The sequence below is a fragment of the Spodoptera frugiperda genome, chromosome 22, assembly GCF_023101765.2.
Source record: "Spodoptera frugiperda isolate SF20-4 chromosome 22, AGI-APGP_CSIRO_Sfru_2.0, whole genome shotgun sequence".
NCBI classification, from domain to species: Eukaryota; Metazoa; Arthropoda; class Insecta; order Lepidoptera; family Noctuidae; genus Spodoptera; species Spodoptera frugiperda.
In genome coordinates, this window is record NC_064233.1 from 966,959 (window position 1) to 991,171 (window position 24,213).

Genomic DNA, 24,213 nt, shown 5'->3' on the forward strand with positions numbered 1-24,213 from the left:
GTATCAGTGGAAACGGTTACATAGTTTCAATGCTTAGCTATTACATCTGCGGGGCATATTCCCGAATACTCAAACGCGACTCAATTTTAAGTTGTACTTAAATATCGTGCTATCTCTGTCATTTTATAAAAAATTGATAGGGACGGTATACTGCATTTGAGAGCGCGAGCGTCTTAAAATTGAGTAGCGTTTGAGTATTCGGGCAATAGCTACATAGCACATCATTGGTAGAAAGCACCTTAATTGTAAATAAATGAATTAAAAAAGCATCTAGTTGACTATATAATTTAAATATTTATACACAAATTCCACTGACCAGTTTCTCGAGCCGCGGGCAGCCCATGGAGAGGTGTACGAGCGTGGCGTCTGTGATCAGCACGCACTCTTCGAGATCCATTCTTTCCAGCATTCTGCAGCTCTGGAAACAAATTGTATAATTTATTAATTGTACATGTTTTTGATTTAAACCATTGTACATGGTTTTTCTTTACACTTTTTATTCTCGTATCTCGGGCGAAGCCGTTGGCAGAATCTAGCAATATTATAATGAGTTACTGCATTAGGTAAGTGGTTGTGAAGGTCAGTTACCTAAGTAAGGGATATCCAGTTTGACGGGAAAATGACACAAAGTATTCCTTATCTATATCTACGTGTTTCTTTGTGTGAGTCCTTTCCAATCTTCCCAAACCCCGATTCCGCAACTACCATTAAACTCCTAACTCCCCAAAAGGCCGGCAACGCACTTGTAATACCACAGGTGTTTCTAGCGTACATGGGTGGCGGCGATTGCTTACCATCAGGTGACCTGTCTGCTCGTTTACCAGTTTATACCATAAAAAAACTAGCTTCTTTTAGCAGCTTCGCCCGCGTTCCCAGTGTACCAGACCATATTCTACCAAATTTCACATCAAAATTATCCTTAAATCTATATATAACATAATATACATACCCTAGCCAACGCCTGGAAGCCGGCATCAGTGAGCTGGGTACACTGCGCCAGCTCTAACGTGACGAGGTCCGGGCAGTGCGCTGCCAAGGCTGCCAGGGCTGCGTCTGTCAGTCTGCCGCAGCCGGAGACACACAGGCGACGCATGCCCGAGCCCAACTTGCTTATTGACTCGTCTGTTAGTTGCTGGGGTAAACAAAACATAATTAAGTCTTTAAAACTGTTGAAGGCAAATCCTCCGCTAACGTCGGTCACCGGTGACCACCACGGCGTTCAATGTGTTAATTATGTTAATAGTTTACTGATATTATGCCAACCCGCATTGAGCAAGCGTGGTGATTAATTTATGCTCAAACCGTCTCCGTGTAAGAAGAGTCATTTTTATGGTATAAGCTGGTAAACGAGCAGTCGAATCACCTGATGGTAAGCAATCGCCATCGCCCATGGACATCCGAAACTCTTTGGCGAATGCTTCGGCACTGCTGGGCCGGCTCGACCGGAGTGATACCAGAAAACTGACGTGAAACAACGCTTGCATTGTGAGACTGAGGTTACTGGAGGTCCAATAACCCCCATTCCAATCTCCCCAGTCTCCTATTCCCCAACAATCTTCAAGTTCCTAACCCCCAAAAGACCGGCAACACAATTGTAACGTCTCTGGTAATTTAAGTGTCCACGAGCGGTGGTGATTGCTTACCATCAGGTGATCCGTCTGCTCGTTTACCATAAATAAATAAATAAAGAGTATACTCACATCACACCCCTGTACGTTGAGCGCCTGTAGCTCGGGGCAGTATGTGGCCAGCGTCGACACGCATTTGTCGTTCACGTTCTTACAACCTGCAGTCAAAAATATATATAAAATTTGTACAAAATCATTCCGTTGTGGTGGCTCGAAGGTGTAAGACACTCCTTATGCATGAGAGTACGGTTCGTAACAAATAGAGCTAGTGTAAGTCTCATTTTTTCATCCAATATGGAATTAGCTAGTGTGTTTTTTTTTTTTTTGCTGTGGCAACACTGGGGTAAACAGCTGATTTGTTACTGTCCGTATTATTTTTTCTTTAATTTATGTTTTTTTAGTGTATTAATCTCTGAAACAATCTCAACACTGAGGAAATACATAATATATAGTGTATACTAAGAAGATTTCGTATTTTTAAAGTGATTTTGTGAAATTGATGAAGTTGGAAAATTTACGGTTACCGGCGTAAGGAATTTGTTAAACTGTCATCTCAATATCAGGTAAAATATTGTATAATTTGAACGAAATAGGCTATTTTGCATTATAATAATCGTATTTACAACAATATCACTAAATAAAATTCAAGTATAAGGCCTGATAAGTTAAAAATATTAGTAAACATAACCTCTTTGCGGTTGTTGACACAACTCCTTTGTTTGAAACTACTTAACTTTTCTAGCAGTTTTCTTAACTAAATCAACTTCAATTTTTCATATTATTAACATAACTTCCATCTTACTGTCTCCTTCTCTAACTTTCAATATGATTCTAACTCGCAAAGCCCATGCTCGCCAAGAGGAGTCAAAACTCAACCTGGCTTTGAGCGAACTAAAGGCTTCAAAGGAGTTGTGTGATCAACTGCTGAAGGAAAGAGATGACAATGAGAAGGAATTCTTAGACGTTTTAAATAATAATAAGAAACTGAAATGTGAAATGGCTCAGTTACATACTCAACACACTGAAGCCATTGAGGCTCGGGATAGGCTCCAATTTGTTGTGGACGGATTCAGTCAGTGTAGCGTTGAGTACGAACAAACATTACATAGTAAAGCTCTTCTAGAACATCAGCTACATGAGGCCAATAATCAAATTAGCCACCTTGAAATGATTAACCACAACATCACGGCCAGTCTGAATAACAGTCTCTTCAGCGAATTGGTGTCAGCCCGTGCTTCTCAATCACAACAAATAGACTTGAATCCATTGACTATAGATTTAACAGGTGAAAGTGATTCATGTCATTCTAAAAAAAATCCTTGTTTTAGTAATAATAAACTAAAAAAATATATTAAGATCAATAAATTTATAACAAAAACCAACAGATTGATCAAAAGACAAAAGTTTTTTATAAAAAATGTTAAACTAAATAAAGAGCGTTTCCGGCTTCTAAACCAACTAAATATTTACTCTTCAAGATTAAATAAAAATAACAGGAAGTATGAAACTGACACCAACAACCTACAGTTAGAACTAGACCATTTAACTGCAAAGTTGCACACCATGACCAACAAATATAGTGCATCTGAAAAACAAATGAGAGAATACATGTTGGCGATGGATGAGTTAGTGCGGTCACAATCACAGGAGAACCAATGTGAGAAATGTGATTCCAGCAATGTACTGCCTGCTTGTACTTTGCCACCATGTGATACCACCTTGTCTCATGGTGCCAGTTTATTACTTCCTAGCCAATGTAATAATAACTCTAGCTGTAATAACAATAATGTTGTGATCTTCAGTGATGAGATTGGTAAAAACTTAGGTTCCTTATTGACAAGTAAATACCCTGGACAATCAATAATAAATCACTGTATGCCCGGCTGTACTTTTGGTAATATTTTGGAGAGAATTATTAATTATAATTTTAATCATGATGCTACCCTCATAATTATTTGTGCAAATAGAGGTAGTTTGAATAAAAATAATTTTCTTAAATATCATAGTTCACTTGTAGCACTTAAACTAAAGCAAATAATTTTGTTTACATTACCTTACAGCAATAGCTTGCCACAGGAAGAAAATAACCATAGATATAAATTAAATGTTGCAATGTGTAATTGCATAAATTATAATTTATGCAATTACACAAATGTACATATTATTGACACCAACAATTATGTTGGTAAACATGTATATTTGACGAAAGATAGGTACTATCTTTCCAGGTATTATTTAAGACAGATAGCTGTGTCGCTATCATATTTTATTAATATAACAGCCAAAAACTTGGCTAAACAGGTTGCTCCTATTGAGCAACATTCAAATATTGACATAGCTCAAAATAATTCTATTAGTATTGACATTCCCCATAATTTAAATTAAAAAATAAGACAAGAGAGTCCACCTCTTGCAAATATAACAGTAATGTTATCAATCTGGTTCACCAAAACATTCAAGGTTTTTTGAGTAAGGAATTAGAAATAGAACTATTTTTAAATTGTAATAGTATTGATATTCTGTGCATTACTGAGCATTGGTTGAAATCTCATCAACTAATGTTCAACTTTGGTAATCATCAGATTGGTAGCTCGTTCAGCAGGGAGAACGCTATACATGGTGGTTCACTAATTCTACTAAATAACAAACTTAAATTTAAAGAACGCAAGGATATAGTTAGTTACTCTGTTGAACGTACTGTTGAAATAGCCTGTGTGGAATTAGAGCGGTTTATTGTTTTAAGTGTGTATAGACCACCTACTGGTTTGTATGACTGTTTTGAAACAGTATTAGATGAAGTACTAAATAAACTCAGTAGTTCAAATAAATTCATCATTACTTGTGGCGATTTTAATGTAAATTTGTTAGAAAATTCTAGTTTAAGTACAAAAATTGTAAGTTTATTTGCCTCATTTAACCTCACGAACCTGTTTCTGGAGCCCACTAGGATAACTCCTACTAGTGCCACTTGCCTAGATAATATTTATACTGACATTGTACCAACTAATAAACAAATAATATCATTGCTTGATTCAGATCATTGTGGACAATTAATTTCAATAACAAATAAAGTAAATAAAGTGTCGAAACCACATATTATTGTTAACCCAAAGACTGAAAGACGCATTGAAACTTTCAAATCTAAACTCACTGACAAAATACCTTTATTATTAAGGAATAAAAATTCTAATAACTTGTGTGATGAATTTTTTAACATTTACCATACCGAGTTTAAGTCCACCTTCACACCTAAAACCATACCAGCTCATGGCAATGCGTCTTTCAATCAATGGGCAACTACTGGCATCTATAAGAGTAGGAAACGCCTATATGAACTTTATAACGAGAGAACATATATTAATACAACTGAATTTAGTGAATATGTAAAGAAATATTCTAAATTATTTAAAAAAGTTTGCTCAATTGCAAAATCGTTATACTTGAGCTCTAAAATAAAAAACAGTGACAATGTAATTAAAGCGACCTGGAGTATTATTAACAGTGAAACAGGGAGGTCTAAAGAGAAGAGTAGTGAATTTAGTCTTATAATTGATAATAATGTAATTAAATCGGATGCAGAAGTCGCAGCTGCATTTGAAAACTTCTTTTCGGACGTTCCTGTATCCACTACTAAGTCTTTGAACTCATCTCCCACAGTTGCAGAATCTTTACTAAAAGAAAATGTTGCAGCTTGCAATTTAGGCTTCTCTTTCGAACACATAGATTATACAGATATTGTCAAAACGTTCCATACCTTGAACAAGAAAAAGACTGCAGATCTGTGGGGTAATTCTGTGTACATTACCGGCTCTGTAATAGATATTGTAGCACCCGTATTAGCTCTAATCTTTAATAACTGTGTCGATCGTGGTGTGTTTCCTGATCTCATGAAGAATAGTAAAATAACTCCGTTATTTAAATCGGGTAGTACTTCTGACCCCACTAACTTTAGACCTATTTCAGTACTACCTACATTCAGTAAAATTTTTGAAAAAATTATTCTATATCAGTTGCAAAGATTCTTTAATAGAAATAAATTATTACATGGAAACCAGTTTGGTTTTACAAGGGGTCGTTCAACAACTGATGCCGGTGTTGAACTTCTTAATAACATTTATGATGCATGGGAGGACTCGGCCGACGCATTGGGTATTTTTTGTGACTTATCCAAGGCGTTCGATTGTGTCTCTCATGAAACACTGATCAGGAAGCTATCCCATTATGGAATACGGGGCAGCTCTCTGGATCTTCTTATTTCATACTTGAGTGATAGGATTCAGAGAGTCGACATTAACGGAAAAGTTTCCTCCGGGTCTATTGTTAGGATGGGTGTTCCGCAGGGGTCAATTCTCGGCCCGTTTCTCTTTCTTATTTATATTAATGATTTACCTTACCTTGTGAAGGATAACCATGGGATAGTACTGTTTGCTGATGATACATCTTTATTGTTTAAACTCAAACGTGGACAATTAGTCAGTGATCATGTAAATAGTGCTCTCTCAAAAATAGTACGCTGGTTTAGTGCCAATAATTTATTACTTAATGAATCAAAAACTAAATGCATTAAATTCACAACACCAAATGTTAGACATGTGAAAACCAGCGTGCTAATCAAGGGCGAGGAGTTGGACCCTGTAGATTCAACTGTCTTTTTAGGTATAACTCTGGACGCTAAGCTACAGTGGGCTCCACACGTAGATAAGTTGTCGAAAAGACTCAGCTCTGCAGCATATGCCGTTAAAAAAATTAGAAATTTGACCGATGTAAATACAGCGCGATTAGTATACTTTAGTTATTTTCATAGTATCATGTCATATGGTATCCTCCTGTGGGGAAATGCTGCTGACATTCAGTCTGTCTTTGTGCTGCAGAAAAGAGCCATTCGATCAATTTATAATCTTAGTCCGAGGCACTCTCTTAGGGAACTATTTAAAGAAATTAATATATTGACTGTTCCTTCTCAATACATTTATGAAAATGTAGTGTATGCTCACAAAAACATTAATTTATTCAAAAAGTATTGTGATATACATAATATAAACACTAGAAGTAAAAACAAATATATTGTTCCCACTACTAGACTTAAGAAAATAAGTGGTTCGTTCAGATGTCAATGCATACGCTTTTACAATAAAATTCCCAGCGATATTCAAAGTTTGAGCCTGAATAAATTTAAAAATGTTATTAAAGAAAAACTGTATAGTAAAGCTTTTTATAAAATTAAAGACTACTTAGATGATAGTCAGGCTTGGGAGTGAGCCGCTATAATGTCCACACAGGTCATGTTGACATGTTTGTAACACAAGTTACATTTTTATACAATTTGACATGATATACATTAATATCATTCGATATTTTTTTGTTTTCACATATTATTTTTAAAATTGTTAGTTTGAGGACCGTGCGAGAGTTTGCCTAGTCATTTCACTTTTAGTTAATTATATTCTGACAGTGTGAGCATTTGTGTGGCCTACCCAAATGTTCTTTTGGTAGGTATTGTTCGTCGGATCATTCAGCAACAGCCGTCAGCTGAGCTCATTGTAAACTGACACATGCGTGCTGCCATCTGAACAGGTCCGCTCAAACTGCTGTGGTTCTTTCCTCAAAAGACCACTACAGAATAAACTTGCACGGGGAGAAAGTTTGTGAGTATGTTTGTTATTGAAAGGAACAGAGATAGATAACAAGTGTGCTTCAGCACTGCTGGGCCGGCTCGACCGGAGTGATACCACGGCCTCACAGAAAACAGGCGTGGAACAACGCTTGCGTTGTGTGAGTGAGGTTACCGGAGGCGCAATGACCCCTGTTTCCAATCCCCGATTCCCCAACAACCCTTAAATTCCTAACCCCCAAAAGGCAACGAACTTGTATTTGGCGATTGCTTGCCATCAGGTCAACCGTCTGTTCGTTTTACCGGATGGAGTTAATTATAATATAATAATTATATTTCTATACAGTAAAGAGATATAAACTAGATACGTCACAATAGAATATAGAATAGATAATAACATACTAACTAACAATTGATGTTAAGATAAAGTAAGTACTAACATTTATAATCATACAAACACAAACATATACAATCATACAAAAATAAGTATAGAGAGCCATGCTTCGGCACTGCTGGGCCGACTCGACCGGAGTGATACCACGGCCGAGCAGAAAACTGACGTGAAACAACGCTTGCATTGTGTGAGTGAGGTTACCGGAGACCCAATTATCCCCCTTCCCAATCTTCCCAATTCCCGATTCCCCAACAACCCTTAAATTCCTAACCCCCAAAAGGCAACGCACTTGTAACGCCTCTGGTGTTTTAAGTGTCCATGTGCACGCGATTGCTTACCATCAGGTGATAAAGAAACATATTAATAAATAAACTAAATAAGTCATAATAGAATATAGAATAGATAATAAAATACTAACTAACAATTGAGGTTAAGATAAAGTACTGATATTATAATCACACAAACATGCTTGAATAAAAAACAACAAACAACGTCACGCCTTTTATCCCCGAAGGGGTAGGCAGAGGTGCACATTACGGCACGTAATGCCGCTATACAATGTACACCCACATTTCACAATTTATGTTTTAAGTCCCATGTAATAGGGGGTGAGCCTATTGCCATATACCGGGCACAACTCCGGACTCCGTGCTACCACTGAGAAATTTTCAAAAAACCGATAAAAGCCCAGTAATATTATGCCCCGCCCAGGAATCAAACCCGAGACCTCTTGTCCGGCAGTCGCACTTGCGACCACTCGACCAACGAGGCAGTCTTGTTTAACTAACTAATCTAAACACATAAACAAGCAAATATGTAACAAATAGATATATGTAACACAGAAATAATATATTACATAAATACATGCTATATAATATGAATATACTAACTCGGTAAAGTGTAAACTATAGGAAGTAAAAAGGCTATTTTAGTGTTATTTTATAATAAGTAGTCATCAATTTCGGGAGAAACATCATTTTCGAAAAGGATTGTTCCCTGACAATGAGGCTGAATTTATTGCAATGTGTACGAGAATACTACAGTAGTTTAAATTGTGTAAAAGTAAATAACTTTTTATTTAAAAAATCACGAGATTTTTTTCTGCTGTTTAAAATTAATCTCCAAATAATTTGAGCTGAGAGAATACATAACCTCACGCCTGTCTCCCAAGGGGGTAGGTAGAGACAATGGAACGCCAATTGCTACGATTCTTACACACCTCTTTCGCTTCATCAACAGTCATCAGTCTTTTCATGCATGCTCGTCGGTTAAAGGTACTTTTAATTTGGCCCTTCTTTAATATATCGCCAATCTGGTCGCTATATGTCCGTCTAGGGCGCCCTCTACCGACCGGCCGACCGACCGAGGCCAGTACTGTCATTTTCGGGGCGCCTTTCTCCCCGGGCATGACGATGCAAATTAATAGCGATATGTTATATTGATAAATCTATTATATAAAAATCAATTGCTGTTCGTTAGTCTCACTAAAACTCGAGAACAGCTGGACCGATTTATCAAATTTTGGTCTTGAATTATTTGTAAAAGAGTAACGATGGAGTTTCTTGCTCGTTCTTCTCCATTCGAAGCTACACTTTGGAACGAGCACCTAGCTTCACTGATAGACAGACTGACAGACAATTGAATTTGACATTTCAAAAGTGCCTAATTTAGGATTAATTGAAATAAATGCTTTGACTTTGGACTTTGTAGACATCCAGGGAATGTTTAAAAGGTGAGAAAAATGTGTTTGAGGCGGTACGAAATTTGCCGGATCAGCTAGCATCAAAATATATACATAAAAAATATGGAACTTACCGGGCATCCGTCCGACAACGCCTTCAGTGACACATCTGTGATGTTTGAACACGAATCCAGGTTTATCCTGAAACAGTATTGTCATAATTTTCATTAATTATGTATGTAAAGTTGGCCGTAGTAAGTTGTTTCTGTCTTTATAATTTCATTGTATTCCCCATAATCTTCGAGTGAAGAAGTAATTCCAATAACCTCCATGCTAGGGACACGTTTTATCCCCGACGGAGTAGGCAGAGGTGCTTATTATGGCACGTAATACCACTGTACAATGTACACCCAATTTTAACCATTTGTGCTGCCTACTACAATATATTGGGCACAATTCCAGCCACCGAGAAATTGTCCAAACACCGAAAATGCCCAGCAACACTTTGCCCGACCTGGGAATCGAACCCGAGACCCATTGCCCGGCAGTCGCTCTTACCACTCGACGAACGAGGCAGTCTATCAATTTGTCAATTCAAAGATTGATCCAATATCAATATATTATCAGTTAATACTAAAATTGATAAAACTAGCAAACCCGACGAAATCCGTTTCGCCACCAATGTTTCATATTTTCCTTGAAATTTTTCCTGAATTTTCTTTGCTATAAACCTCACGGAGCCTTTCGTGCGGCTTCGGTTCGTGCGTTCTGGAGTTATAGCGTCATAAAGGAAAATTTGACTTATTTTTATATTTTAGATAAAATAATGATGTAATGTGCACTCACCGCTGCAACTTCTTGCACTTCTTGCCGAGCGCCTGGCAGGTGGCGTCCGTGATCTTCCGGCACTTGTTCAGGTTCAGATACTCGATGTTGGGACACGACTGGGAATACACAACACAATGTTTTATATTATATATAATGACCAATCAAATAGAGGAAGAATCGCTTAGGAATTTGGAGATGTGTTTCGTTGTGTGAGTGAGGTTACCGGAGGCCCAATTACCCCAATCTTTCCAATCCCCGATTCTCCAACAACCCTTAAATTCCTAACCCCCAAAAGGCCGGCAACGCACTTTTAACGCTTCTGGTGTTTCAAGTGTCCATGGGCGGCGGCGATTGCTTATCAGCAGGTGATCCGTCAGCTCGTTTACCGGCTTATACCATAAAATAGGAAGCTCAATAGTGTGGTATTGGGGGAGAACTTTATGTCCAGCATTGGACGAAAGCGTGATAATGATAAAACTGACTGACTGGACCAGAGCGCGTTCGGCGCTCTGATTGGTTGATTCATTCGGGTCGGCCAATCAAAGCGGCGAACGCACTCCCGTTTCGATTACATACTTTAAACTTAAAGCAAACTCATACTAAGGGTGCAGAAGACCCTAGTCAGTCATGCTCCGGTGTTTTCATGGTTGTATCTACTGTAGATCCTGGCTTACAGGAGTTGCAGCGGTATGGGAGGTTGTGGCGGGCTTGTCCCAAAAGACCCTAGTCAGCAGTAGACATTTTATTTATTTATTTGACAACCAGTAGCTGTTACATTACAACTATTTTTCTAATCATAGAGGACAATGCAACCAACAAGTATAATTAAATAGTATAACGAACTTACCCGTAAGTGAAGTTCGACTGTAATTATTCTTGTTGTTGCATTGTCCGAAGATGATTAGTCCCACCCTACCCAGATCCTTCATGCTATATAAACATAAGCATGAACCCTATGTTGTAAAACCAATAAATGGCTATGAACTTAATGAAGTTTAGTGTTGCAGACGCAGTGTTGCCAATGTGCATGGCTGCGTTCAGAAATTTAAGCTTTTAATCTTTAAAATTATGTGTGACTCCACGGACTAAAGCCGAGACTAATTTTCTGCCCAATGATGATGATGATGATGATGATGATGATGATGATGATAATGATGATGATGATGATGATGATATTACTCACGTGTGCCAATGACTTGATGGAGGAGTCTCCTATGCTCTCGCAGCCTCGCAGCGACAGTTCGCGGAGGAAACCGCCGCATCTCTGTGATATGTTCTCGATTACTGGGCCCTAGGGACAATAGAACATAATATAGGGTGACTGGTAATTAGTGAACGATATTTAAACACGTGATTGTACTCATGATTACAAACAACTTTCGTAAAGAAACTTTGGTTGTATAGTCATTAGTTTTATTTTTATCATAATAACAAAACAACAAAATTTTTAGCGCGCGTGCTTTCGCATGATCTGCTGTTAGCAGCGAGGCGTCCGCGCCCGCGTTATCGAAAGACTGGTAGGTATTTTTGAATATTAAGCGCGCGTGCTTTGAAATTTTGTATGTATGTTTGTGCGGTAAAGAAAATTAAATTTGGTTCCCTTTATTTTTATAATAACTAACGTGAGCATACTAAATTAACTAAAAATCACGGTTTACTCACTTACATTAATGGAGAAAACCTCTACTAGTTTCGAGAGCGAGCGAGTTTAGACGAGCTTTTCTCGGTTCCCTTCTTTTTTTTAAAGTTTTTAATGAAATACACTATCTTCTTACCTCAACATCCCTTTGGAACTCAAACAGATCTATCCTCTGCCAGTTGGAGCCATCCAGGGCCAATATGTTCCATAGTTTTGATACCTGGAACACAAGACAATAGTATTTTACACTAACAATACAGTAAGATATTTAGTTTGTGGCGACACTCTGACAAGTGACAGATGACAGAAGTCGCACATAGACTATCGACGAGCAAATCAACGGATGACGTCATAAATATCCTGCATCGCACATATAAAGTTTACATGCGAATTAACACGGATAGAAAATCCCAACGAACAACAGTTGGGCAGAAAGCCCGCCAGGCACGATCACCTCGCCTGGTCGGAGGATCCTCCTTTTCTTAGGGAACTTTACTCTCTGTTCCCTAAAAGTTTAATTCCGCTTATACATGTATTTTTTAACATGCGAGTCAACACCTCCTGAGGATGCTCCGTGGAGGAGCGAAACATATGTCGAGTGGTATATTGCATGTTATGTGTGTGTTTTATGTTGCACCCCTGCTGCATGAGCATTTAATTGCGGGCGGGAGGGCGGTGCTGCACGCCGCATGTAAAAAAATACATGTATAAACGGAATTAAAACTAAAAATCTTACTGTATTGTTAGTGTAGCATGGATTTCCGCAAAGTAACGCCTGACTCTATTCTATACAATAGTATTTTATTGAAACCACCCTGTAACTTATTCTTTATGGCATAATCGTTATTTCAACTTGAAATTACTATAGTGAGCTGAACTTTCAGTTTGAACTCATAATTCTTGGGAAATAGTAGCAGTAGATATGAAATACAGTCGATTCTCGTTTATTCAAACTTTCGATAATTCGACACAACGTCACGCCTTTCTATCCCCGAAGGATAGGGCAGAGGTGCACATTACGGCACGTAATGTCACTGTAAACTATACACCCATTTTTCACCATTTGTGTTAGAAGTGTCATGCAATAAGGGGTGAGCCTATTGCCATACACTGGGCACAATTCCAAACTCTGTGCTTCTACTGAGATTTTTTTATACTGAAATAAGCCCTACTATACTTTGCCCGACCCCTTGTGCCGGATAAGGGGTTTCGGGTTCGATTTCCGGGTCGTACTTGCGACCGCTCGACCAACGAGGCAATCCATAATTCGAACCTCTCTATAATTGGAAATTATCACGAGGTCCCTAGATATTAGATACACTTTTATACACTAGTCTCTAAACATCGGCAATATAGTCTGTGGCGACACCTGACAAGTGACAGATTACAGAAGTCAACGATCGACGAGCAAATCAACGGATGACGTCATAAATCCTACATCGCACATGTGAACTTTACATGCGAATAAACATGGATAGAAATCCCAACGAACAACAGTTGGGCAGAAAGCCCGCCAGGCATGATCACCTCGCCTGGTCGGAGGATCCTCCTTTTCTTTGGGAACTTTACTCTCTGTTCCCTAAAATTGAAGACACTAGTGTCGGTCCTGCAATCAGAAGCCATTGCTTTTTTATGTTAAATGGGCCGACGTTTGGCCGCTATCTTGTCTGATGGTAAGTGATGATGCGGCCTACGGTGGAGCACGTCTGCCCATAAGCAACCTATTCACTCGGGCTTTGAAGACACCCAAGTTATACTCATCAGGAGTATTTGCTTACCTGTGCACAGCGACACAGAGAGACGACGTCCAGGTAGGAGAGGATGCGCAGCAGTAGCTCCTTCGGGAGCTTGCGGTTGATGTGGTTCTCATCCTCGGCGGAGTACCGAGCGATCTGGAACAAGCAACATACAATATTTAATCAACCGAATTAAAGTTCATTGTTGTATAATTCATTCATAGGGTAGATGACTACCAGAGCTGCGGACAACGTAAAAGGTTAAAGAAACGGGGTGGTTTTTAGTCAGTAAGAGTCTGACACTCCCTCTCGCCTCGCCCAAGGCGGGAGATGTCAATGGATGATTTTCCACGCTCAAAAAAAAAAAAAAGTAGATGACTAATTTTTATTTTAATGTTTCTTCTTTTAGACTATTTTGAAATATAAAACACATATTTTTAATTTTCTTACAGAAACAATTCCTTTCGAAGATTATACTGATTTGAAATATCGCCTGACGTCCCTTCTAGGTACGTTTTATACGTAGAAATGACGTATTTGTTCCCTAAACTTTGATTCGTTTTATCTAAATATTGTTATCCTATAAAGCAAAATAAAAAATACGTGTCTATTTGTCTAATATATCCCACAAAAACATTTCATGTTAAATGTTGCCAAGACGAGACCATATAGCTCGCACTGTCAAAAAGTAATCAGATCCCGTGTAGAGCCAAGTTTCTAACCCTATACTTTTGAACTGGCGAGTCGGCCGCACGGACTTTTTGCTATTCGTCATATGGGCTTGAGCTTAAAAATCTATTCAATCTTCTAAACTCTTTCCGTGCGGCCAACTCGCCAGTTCAAAAGTATAGGGTTAGAAACTTGGCTCTACACGGGATCTGATTACTTTTTGACAGTGCGAGCTATATGGTCTCGTCTTGGCAACATTTAACATGAAATGTTTTTGTGGGATTTCATTTCTTTTTGTAGGTTGCTTATGATAGAAAGATAAAATGAGCGACAAATTCACCTACTAAACTACTAACAATTAAATATTAGGCAAATGGTTTTTTTCTCCGCGATAGCAAACTTTTAAATCACCGAAATATTCCGAAAACTTTTCATTCAACGAGACAACCGTCAACAACGTCTGCCCTCGCGCGTCTGCCCGCGTTCGGGTGCCGCGCTCGCTGACGGGCCGATTATTTTTAGCTACTGCGCGGGGACGAGGGGGCAGGCGGCGGGCGTTGGCGCATACTATACTTACGATGCTTATGTTCAAAAGTATAGGTTGATTAATAAACACTTACCGAAGTGAAGTGTAGTAATATTATTCATATCTAAGTACTTATGGGTAGGATAATGTTTTGATTTGATGAAAAGTTTGTGTTCTATGTACTTGTGTATAATTTTCAGATTCAAGCAGGAAATAGGGAATTAAGTTTCCCTATTTCAGATTTTTACCCTCCGCGGCCGCATTCAGACCTCTAGCGTCAAAAGTTGCGGAAGTCTCGAACAAACTTTCACCCCCTAGTTTAAGGGGTTGGGGGGTAAAAGTTCCAAGTTTTAGGATTTTTTGTTGTTTGGGTACTAATACTAGCTTACATACCAAATTTCAGTTTTCTAGGACTTCAGGAAGTACCTTAAGAATTTTGTTGATCATCAGTGAGTGAGTGAGTGAGTGAGTGAGTGAGTGAGTGACGAAATCGGGGTATTTTAGATATTAATAAAATCTAAAGTATAAGAGCTATGCAATTGAAACTTTAGAGGTTTATTAAGTCTACCACTGACATAATATCTTGAAAATTTTGTTTATCTGGTATAACCCAAACTCAAGTTATGAAGGTTCAAAAATACGACGAAGCGCTTCGAGAAAAGGTAGGTAGTGCCCTTGCGCTTGCGCTTCGCTTGGCTCGTCTTGGCGGGGGCACTACCGTGCCCCCAGATTTTTTTTCAATACAAATCAAATCTGTAATTGCTATAGAAGTAATTCAAAGTGCATCTATGCAATTTATGTCTTTATACTAGATCTCTAAAATCTTAAAATCACATCATCAGCCTATAAGTGGCCACTGCTGACCAAAGGCCTCTTCTCACACGGAGAAGGTTTGAGCATTAACCACCACGCTTGCTCAATAGGTGTTGGGGCTTTCAAACATTTGTCTGTAGTGTCTAAATAATCTTAGAATTGAAGATAAGTAACCTAAAATAACACCACGACTTTAATTGACTAACTACCTAAAATAATACCACGCGCGCATTAGAAATTATAAGCCCAGGTTTCACGATGTTTTCCTTCACCGTTTGTCAGTGGTGTCTAAATAATCTTAGTAAGTACATATAACTCGGAAAAGTCACATTGGTATTTGCCATTGTTAGGTTCCGAACCTGCGCCCTCACGTATAAGTAGCAGGCGTCTTAAACCTCCGGGCCAAAGGACATTTTTAAATCACCACATAGTATAAAACAAAGTCGCTTTCTCTGTCCCTATGTCCCTTTGTATGCTTAAATCTTTAAAACTACGCAACGGATTTTGATGCAGTTTTCTTAATAGAGTGATTCAAGAGGAAGGTTTATATGTATAATACACGCATAATATATCACCATTGCACCCATGCGAAGCTGGGGCGGGTCGCTAGTAACATAATAATTTTAAAATACCTAATAATATGTTTTACAAACCTCATCATCCGTATCGTATTCAAAATCCATAATTATGACCAAAAACACTTGTAATGTCACTAGTAGAAACTGCACCACTACCACAATTAAATACCACCACCTCTAGTGTTGAGGGTGTCCGCGCTACTGATACTGACGGCGCTGATGTAGCTTAGGGTCTATTGACCAAAGGGTTGCCAACATTTTTTTGGCAAAATAGTTATAGTATTTTTTTTCAAATGTGATCTAAAAATATAGTACGTTTCAGAAAAATATAGTAGTTAGTTAAGTAGGGAAGAATAAAAAACAATTTTAACAAAAAAAAAACCGACTTCAAAAAATAAATATTCCAAAACAAATTAATATGCACTAAAAAGTAAAAGAAATAATTGCGTATTTTTCAACAACTTAATAGATCAACTAACTTTACTAACTCATCACACATTATTATAATGTAAGTAGGTACAATTATTGGTATTTCTGGAGTCGGTGTCAGCCAACTAAGATAGGTTTGTTATTTACCTATTATCACAACAAAACATTACAGTTTTACACCAGTTGTAAGTAGGTACTCAACCACCACTCCGCCCGTGCCGTGCCCGTGCCGTGCTAGTTGTTGGCGTTTCCTAGGCTGACACCGACTCCAAAAATAACAATAATTGTACCTACTTACATTATAATAATGTGTGATGAGTTAGTAAAGTTAGTTGATCTATTAAGTTGTTGAAAAATACGCAATTATTTCTTTTACTTTTTAGTGCATATTAATTTGTTTTGAAATATTTATTTTTTGAAGTCGGTTTTTTTTTTGTTAAAATTGTTTTTTATTTCTTGAATTTTAGTGAATAACTTATTTAAGTATGGGTCGACCTATAAAACGCGCTGCTCATATGAGACAACGCCATTTAAATGAATAATATTAATATCTATCCATATTGACGCATAATTACATTATTTTCAAATGTATATTAATCTGATACCCTTACTTATGATCTGCTGAGCCGACAGCTAACAGTAACCTGTTCATAAGCTACATACATAGTCAGTTGTCAAACACACAAACAGATTAGATACCCACATAGGTATACAGTCATGTAACTCAGACAGCACATCAAGCTACCCATCATTATATACCAGATATGCTACTATCTGTCCTGAATTTTATGGTTACTGAGAAAGATAAGCTAGTATGCATCACTTAAATGTAAACGCAGAGCTGATTCTGCTCATTTTTAAGGAGTTCCCTGGATTATCTTCCACATTTATGGTCAGACTTTAAAAACAATTATATGGAACCACACTGCCATCGTACTCTTTCAAACACAAAAAGAATTTATCAAATCGGACTATAACTGCCAGAGATATGCATTTGTCAAACACAAACAGATTAGGTACCTACATACACATGTAAATCAGACAGCACATCAAGCTACCCATCATTCTATACCAGATATGTTACTATCTGTCCTGAATTGTATGGTTACTCAGAAAGATAAGCTAATATACATCACTTAAACTCAAACGCAGAGCACATTCTGTTCATTTTTGAGGAGTTCCCTGGATTATCTTCCACATTTATGGTCAGACTTTAAAAAAAATATATGGGACCACACTGACATCGTACTCTTTCAAACACAAAAAGAATTTCTCAAATCGGTCTATAACTGCCGGAGATATCGATTAACATACATAAAAAAAAAAAAAAATACGGTCGAATTGAGAACCTCCTCCTTTTTTTGAAGTCGGTTAAAAATAGAGTTTTTGTTTAGGTTTTTTTTATACGAGTTATACCTTGGGTTGCATTTTTTTTGCAATTTATACATTTTTGTCTATATACTGAAGAGTTTGTTTGTTTCAACACGCTAACTTGTGTTGGATAGTACATTTATTGATGTAGCTTATAGGCTATAAAACATCACTATCATCATCATCAATTGAAGCCGAGCAGCTGGTGAAACTGCGCGGGAGTAGCTAGTTCGTCGATAAAAGTGACATACGCATGACAAAATCAAAGTCAAAATTATTTATTTAAATTAGACTGAGGAGGCAAAGTCAAAGTCAAAGTCAAAGCATTTATTTCAATTAATCCTAAATTAGGCACTTTTGAAACGTCAAATTGAATTGTCCGTCAGTCTGTCTGTCAGTGAAGCTAGGCGCTCGTTCCAAAGTGTTGCTTCGAATGGAGAAGAACGAGCAAGAAACTCCATCGTTACTCTTTTCAAAAAATGTTTTTTACAATATCTCTGATACATTATTTGATCATTTACCTATTGTCTATATATGTAGGAACAATGTAACGACAATATGACGTCAAAACTATGGGACAATAAAACCAATTTGTAAAGAATATAAATTAAAAAAGCGGGTTGTTTCAAACATAGTGCCCACATATGTACACTTACAATTTTGAAATAATGCTTCTATACAAATAAAAAATAATTTTTAATTTAATTTTTCAAATAAAAAAATAATAAATAACTGCTTGATGCCACAGGATCCCTAGACTACATTGGAATAAATTACTACTTTAATTTAACGTGTAACTAGTGATCGTATTAGAGCATTGTCTAGTGTGAGCGAGTGTCCCGTGGAGCCGGACCAACATGCTGCCACACATTTTTATCTTCAATATAATCTGACACTTTATAATATGCCTGTTTACACAGTTCACGCTTTATACAAGATTTAAATTTTTTCTCGTTCAGATTCAGTATGGTGGTTGGTAGTTTATTGTAACACTTAACACAAAATCCCATGAAGGATTTCTGCACTTTGGACAATCGGAATTGCGGTATAGCTAACTTATTTTTACCTCTCGTATTAAAATTGTGTCTGTCGCTTCTTTTTTCAAACAATTGTTGATTTTTTCTCACGTACATAATATTTTCGTAAATGAATTGAGAAGGCACTGTAAGAATGTTTATAGTTTTAAATAGTTCTCTCAAAGATTCGCGACGGGGCAAGTTATATATTGCTCGAATAGCTCGCTTTTGCAAAATAAAAATTGATTCTACATCCGCAGCTCGCCCCCACAGCAAAATGCCGTAAGACATTATGCTGTGAAAATAACTAAAATAAACAAGCCTTGCCGTACCTACGTCCGTTAGCTGCCTAATCTGTCTAACTGCATAAGCAGCTGAGCTTAGTCTCCCCGAAAGTGCTTTTATATGGGGCCCCCATTGCAATCTGTCATCTAATGTGATACCCAAAAATACAGTCTCCTTAACAAATTCCAACTTTTGTCCTTTTAAAGCAACATAACATTCGTTATTTTGTACGTTTGGCAAGCAAAATTTAATACATTTGGTTTTTCTCTCATTAAGCGCCAAGTTATTAATAGTAAACCACTCATAGACTCGAAGAATGGAGCTGTTCACGTCGTCAAAATTATTCGTACGTCGACCTATTTTAAAAATCAGTGATGTATCATCTGCAAACAGAACCATTTTTGGTTCATTTTCGAATATGAGTGGCAAATCGTTTATGTACACTAAAAAGAGGAAAGGACCCAATATTGAACCTTGAGGAACGCCCATTTTTATCTCAGACCCTTGTGAATTAACACCGTTAATATGAACTTTTAGCTGCCTATCTCCTAGATATGATTTCAATAGACGGAGCGCAGTGTTTCTAATCCCGTAATGATTTAATTTCAGCAAAAGTGTCTCGTGGTCAACGCAATCAAATGCTTTTGAGAGGTCACAAAAAACACCTATGGCATCCTGTGCTTCCTCCCAGGCACCAAATATTTCTTTCATTAAAGTAACACCGGCGTCAGTTGTACAACGACCCTTAGTGAAACCATACTGCTGATGGTGGAAGATGGAGTTCTTATTAAAATGATGAAGCATCTGAGACAGTATCAACTTTTCAAACACTTTGCTAAGGACCGGCAAAATAGATACAGGCCTATAATTATTAGGTTCTGTGGTTTCACCGCTTTTAATTAGTGGGATAACCTTGCTATATTTCATAAGGTCAGGAAAAACACCGTCATCTATACTTTTATTAAAAATCATAGCCAGATAGGGCGCTATAGTTTGAATAATTGTTTTGCAGACTTTCACTGATAGTCCCCAAAGATCTTCAGTTGATTTTATTTTAATTTCTTTAAAGACCTTTACGATCTCTAGAGGATTCGTATATTGAAAAATAAAGTCATGTTGACATGATTTTACATTTTTTTTAAGCAAACTAGCTGAGAGTGTAGCTGAAGAATTTAAATCTCTAGTTATTTTAATAGGAATATTAGTAAAAAAATTTTCAAACTCCTGTGCTACATCACATTTTGAAGAAATTTGTCCAATTTCAGATCTTAATTTAATTTCTGAATTATGTATTTTTTTCCTACCAGTCTCATTTTGTATAATTTTCCAAGTTGTCTTTATTTTGTCATCAGCTGATTTTATTTTATTGCTGATATAAAGACGTTTTGCGGCTTTGCACACTAATCTAAAAGTCTTTGAGTACGATGTTACATATTGTTGAAAATGGGGGTCGTTATTATATGGTTTCATGCCATAAAGATCAAAAAGTTTATTTCTACTCTTTCGAATACCTATAGTAGCCCAATCGCTAAATACAAATTTGGTATGAATATCTTTATTTTTGAGTGGCAAAATATTGTTAAATTCCTTGTTTAATAATTCAAAGAAATCGTTGTACAACTTATTCACATTACTAATATCAAATGTTTTTATACTTAATTTACTAGCTAAAGAATTGTTTAATTTCTCCAAAGGACATCAACCACTTTGTATGGCGTTTGGGCTTGAACATGAACATGAAAATATTGTACTATTTTTTACTTTATTGAGTGGCTTACAGTATAAAGAAAACGTATAGATAAGAAACTTTGTATCAAATTAATAATTAAACATAATATAAGAAAAAATTAAATAGTCAAACGAACTTACCTGTAAGTGAAGTTCGACTGTAATTATTCTTGTTGTTGCATTGTCCGAAGATGATTAGGAAAACAGTTGTAGTCTCGGCTTTAGTCCGTGGCGTCACACATAATTTTAAAGATTAAAAGCTTAAATTTCTGAACGCAGCCATGCACATTGGCAACACTGCGTCTGCAACACTAATTTCATTAAGTTCATAGCCATTTATTGGTTTTACAACATAGGGTTCATGTTTATATTTATATAGCATGAAGGATCTGGGTAGGGTGGGACTAATCATCTTCGGACAATGCAACAACAAGAATAATTACAGTCGAACTTCACTTACAGGTAAGTTCGTTTGACTATTTAATTATACTTGTTGTTGCATTGTCCTCTATGATTAGGAAAACAGTTGTAGATGTTCAAAGACCAGTTGTAAAAACAATAAACATTTGTTTAAAAATAACAATCAACAGTTATTTTTTAAAAAATATACACTTCTTAATTAAATATATAACTGAACAGTTATATATCTATTAACTGCGTAATGCAAAATAATTCCAAATATCATTCACATTGTTGAAGAAAAGGTTCTAAGAAAACTTTTTAATTATTGGTCTGTTATGAAAAAACCTTGCAAAAAATTGAAGACTCTCCAATCCAAGCAGCCGTTCGTCGTATTTCATCAATACTTCCCCACTTGCTGAAAAATGCTAATATTGTTGCATGTCGGGTACTGTGTGTTGAAAATACACTAGTGTCAATTCCACTCTCTTCCATGGCTCTTTTGACCCAACGGCTGATTGTACTGAAGCACACAGCTTTATATGGCTCCTTTGTAGATACAAATAAGCTAGTACTTTTACAATCACGTAAACCCTTTGTAACTTCTAAATTGTTGACCACCGCAGTGGCTGGACATACTCCTTTCCTAGCATTAAAGAAAAGGAGCAGTTATAAAAAGTTGACTCTGTTTGGTCCTTAAGTCTTGATCAATCTATCTTATACAAATAAATTGATGAATTGATTAATACAATCTTGTTTAATCATTATATTAATAATATTAATCAGGGCTACTGTTTGAGCCCTTTAACCCGTGGCCAACGTTAATAAGGTTTTCTTGGTAACAATCTGCAGATAATTCTTTCTCTAGAGTATAATTCTTTTCAATATAATCAAGTACAAAGACATATCCCAAGTATTATTATATTATCGCCAACAAACTGTCTCACAGTTTGGCGATTTTTTGATAATGTGTAAAACTGTATGTATCTTTGATAATTAAATAAATAAATATTTGGGTTTGGGGGTCTTAATTTAAAAAATCCCTTGAACAATCTTTTGATCTAATGATCGGTATCCAAATGTGGTCCTATAACTAATGATAGAGCTAATCTTACGGAATTCAAACTACCATATGTTACTAACTGTAACTCTTTCATTGAATCACAAAGTACGGTACTGAATAACTTCAGTAATGGTAGGCTTAGTAATGTTTATATTTATGGATTTAAATACTTAGCCCATGATACTAATGCACATGCATGCATGATTTGCATGATTCAAAGTATCTTTAGATATTGAATTCATCAAGACAAGAAACTGCTTCATCACAAATTCCTAACTCTATGTTTTCCTGATAATGCTTCTACCATCAATACTACTTTCTTATAAAAGGGGTGTAACAATCTGGAATTATGCAAGATAAGGACTTAGAAGGTTGAAATATAACAGGTTCCTTTAACAATAATCTATTAACATTAACAATAACCACTGAGTGACCCAATGGGGCACAACTATTATACCTGTTGCTTTGTCTGTAATTTATTTTCTAGGGTTTTAAGAACCATAGAGAATGGAGGAGAAATAATAAATAAAATAAGCTGTATTTAGTCCAAGGAATGGTGAAAGCATCAACTGCAACAGCTCCTGGGTCTGGTTGCCATGACATATAAGTGCAACACCTTGCATTAGTATGTGATGCAAATAAATCAATTGAAGATTTACCAAATTCATCAATAACCTTTGGATTGTTTATATTGCTCAGTTCCCATTTTGTAATGTCTATCTTCCTATCTTCCTTCTAGACTCAAAAATGCTATCACATTATCTTTAGTGTTTATGTAATTAGCATCAAACAATAGTCTTTTAAAATTCACACCATTGCCAAATATTCTTAGAAATCCTATGTAAAAAATTATATTAAATTCCTCCTAATCTATTTATACATATAGGTTACTGCAGTAATATTATCACTATTTCTTCATTTATAAGCAAACATTTTTAAAACAAAAAAGGCAGCTATTCATTCCAGTGAATTTATGTGAGCCCTAGACTCTTTAATTAGCCTAAATTCTAACTTTGATCATAATTTTATACAGTAATTCTTTTATTAGCTTGGAAAAAACAATAAAAGAATATATTTCTTTCCTCTTCAGTAATGTTAAGAGTCATATCTATAGTTTTTATTGTAACTTTCGTGAGACACACTAAATTAATTTATTATTCTATCGGCTTACTCACGCATCGTTTTGACGAGGAACTCGACTAGTTTCAAGCCATGCTAGTGGCTCATAAAACGATACGTGAGTAAGCCGATAACATAATAATTAACATATCTATAGTATTGAATAGTAACAATAAAAGTTAAAGTTGTAACATCACACTTAACTATTCTCTTTGCTCGGCTAACTATAAATCCTAATGTTTTTAGTAAATTCACAGTTGCTTGCATGTTTTGTATACACTGTTGTTATAACAATTTTGTTTATGTAACATAATAACATAGTTGTTTCATATACTTAAAAAACAAAAAAGTCATCTAAATAGATAACTGATATACAACCTCTTTCTCTTAAGAAAAAACCATCATTGGTTTCATGATTTTTGTGAATGTTGATGGAGCCGTACAAAGGCCCAAGAATAAAACATAAGCATTTAACTGATAGTGTTTTCCTTGAAAAATAAATCTTAAATATTTCTCACTATCCTTGTTGATACTTATCATATAACAAGTATATTTCAGATCTAAGATGACAAGAACATCATCTTTTTGTAAAAACTTGCACACTGTTCGGTATTTTCCAATTTGAAATACTCAGTTTCAACAAAATTATTTAAATTCTTTAAACTTAGAACAAAACGAAAAGTTCCATTGCTCTTTTTAA

At 36.4% G+C, this 24,213-nt stretch overlaps 1 protein-coding gene across 1 annotated transcript in view; it reads right to left on the reverse strand.

Annotated features, from left to right (window-relative positions):
- The window catches only part of LOC118279952 (F-box/LRR-repeat protein 2), a 40,555-nt gene that overhangs the window by 9,334 nt on the left and 7,008 nt on the right, over window positions 1–24,213 (reverse strand). Inside the window, exons 2-10 of the mRNA XM_050702786.1 lie at window positions 13,560–13,673; window positions 11,918–12,001; window positions 11,326–11,433; window positions 10,161–10,258; window positions 9,449–9,515; window positions 3,168–3,213; window positions 1,701–1,858; window positions 950–1,132; window positions 317–418 (exon numbers count right to left, since the gene is read on the reverse strand). Coding sequence (XP_050558743.1) covers window positions 317–418; window positions 950–1,132; window positions 1,701–1,858; window positions 3,168–3,213; window positions 9,449–9,515; window positions 10,161–10,258; window positions 11,326–11,433; window positions 11,918–12,001; window positions 13,560–13,673 — 960 coding nt within the window. The remainder of the gene's footprint in view (window positions 1–316; window positions 419–949; window positions 1,133–1,700; window positions 1,859–3,167; window positions 3,214–9,448; window positions 9,516–10,160; window positions 10,259–11,325; window positions 11,434–11,917; window positions 12,002–13,559; window positions 13,674–24,213) is intronic.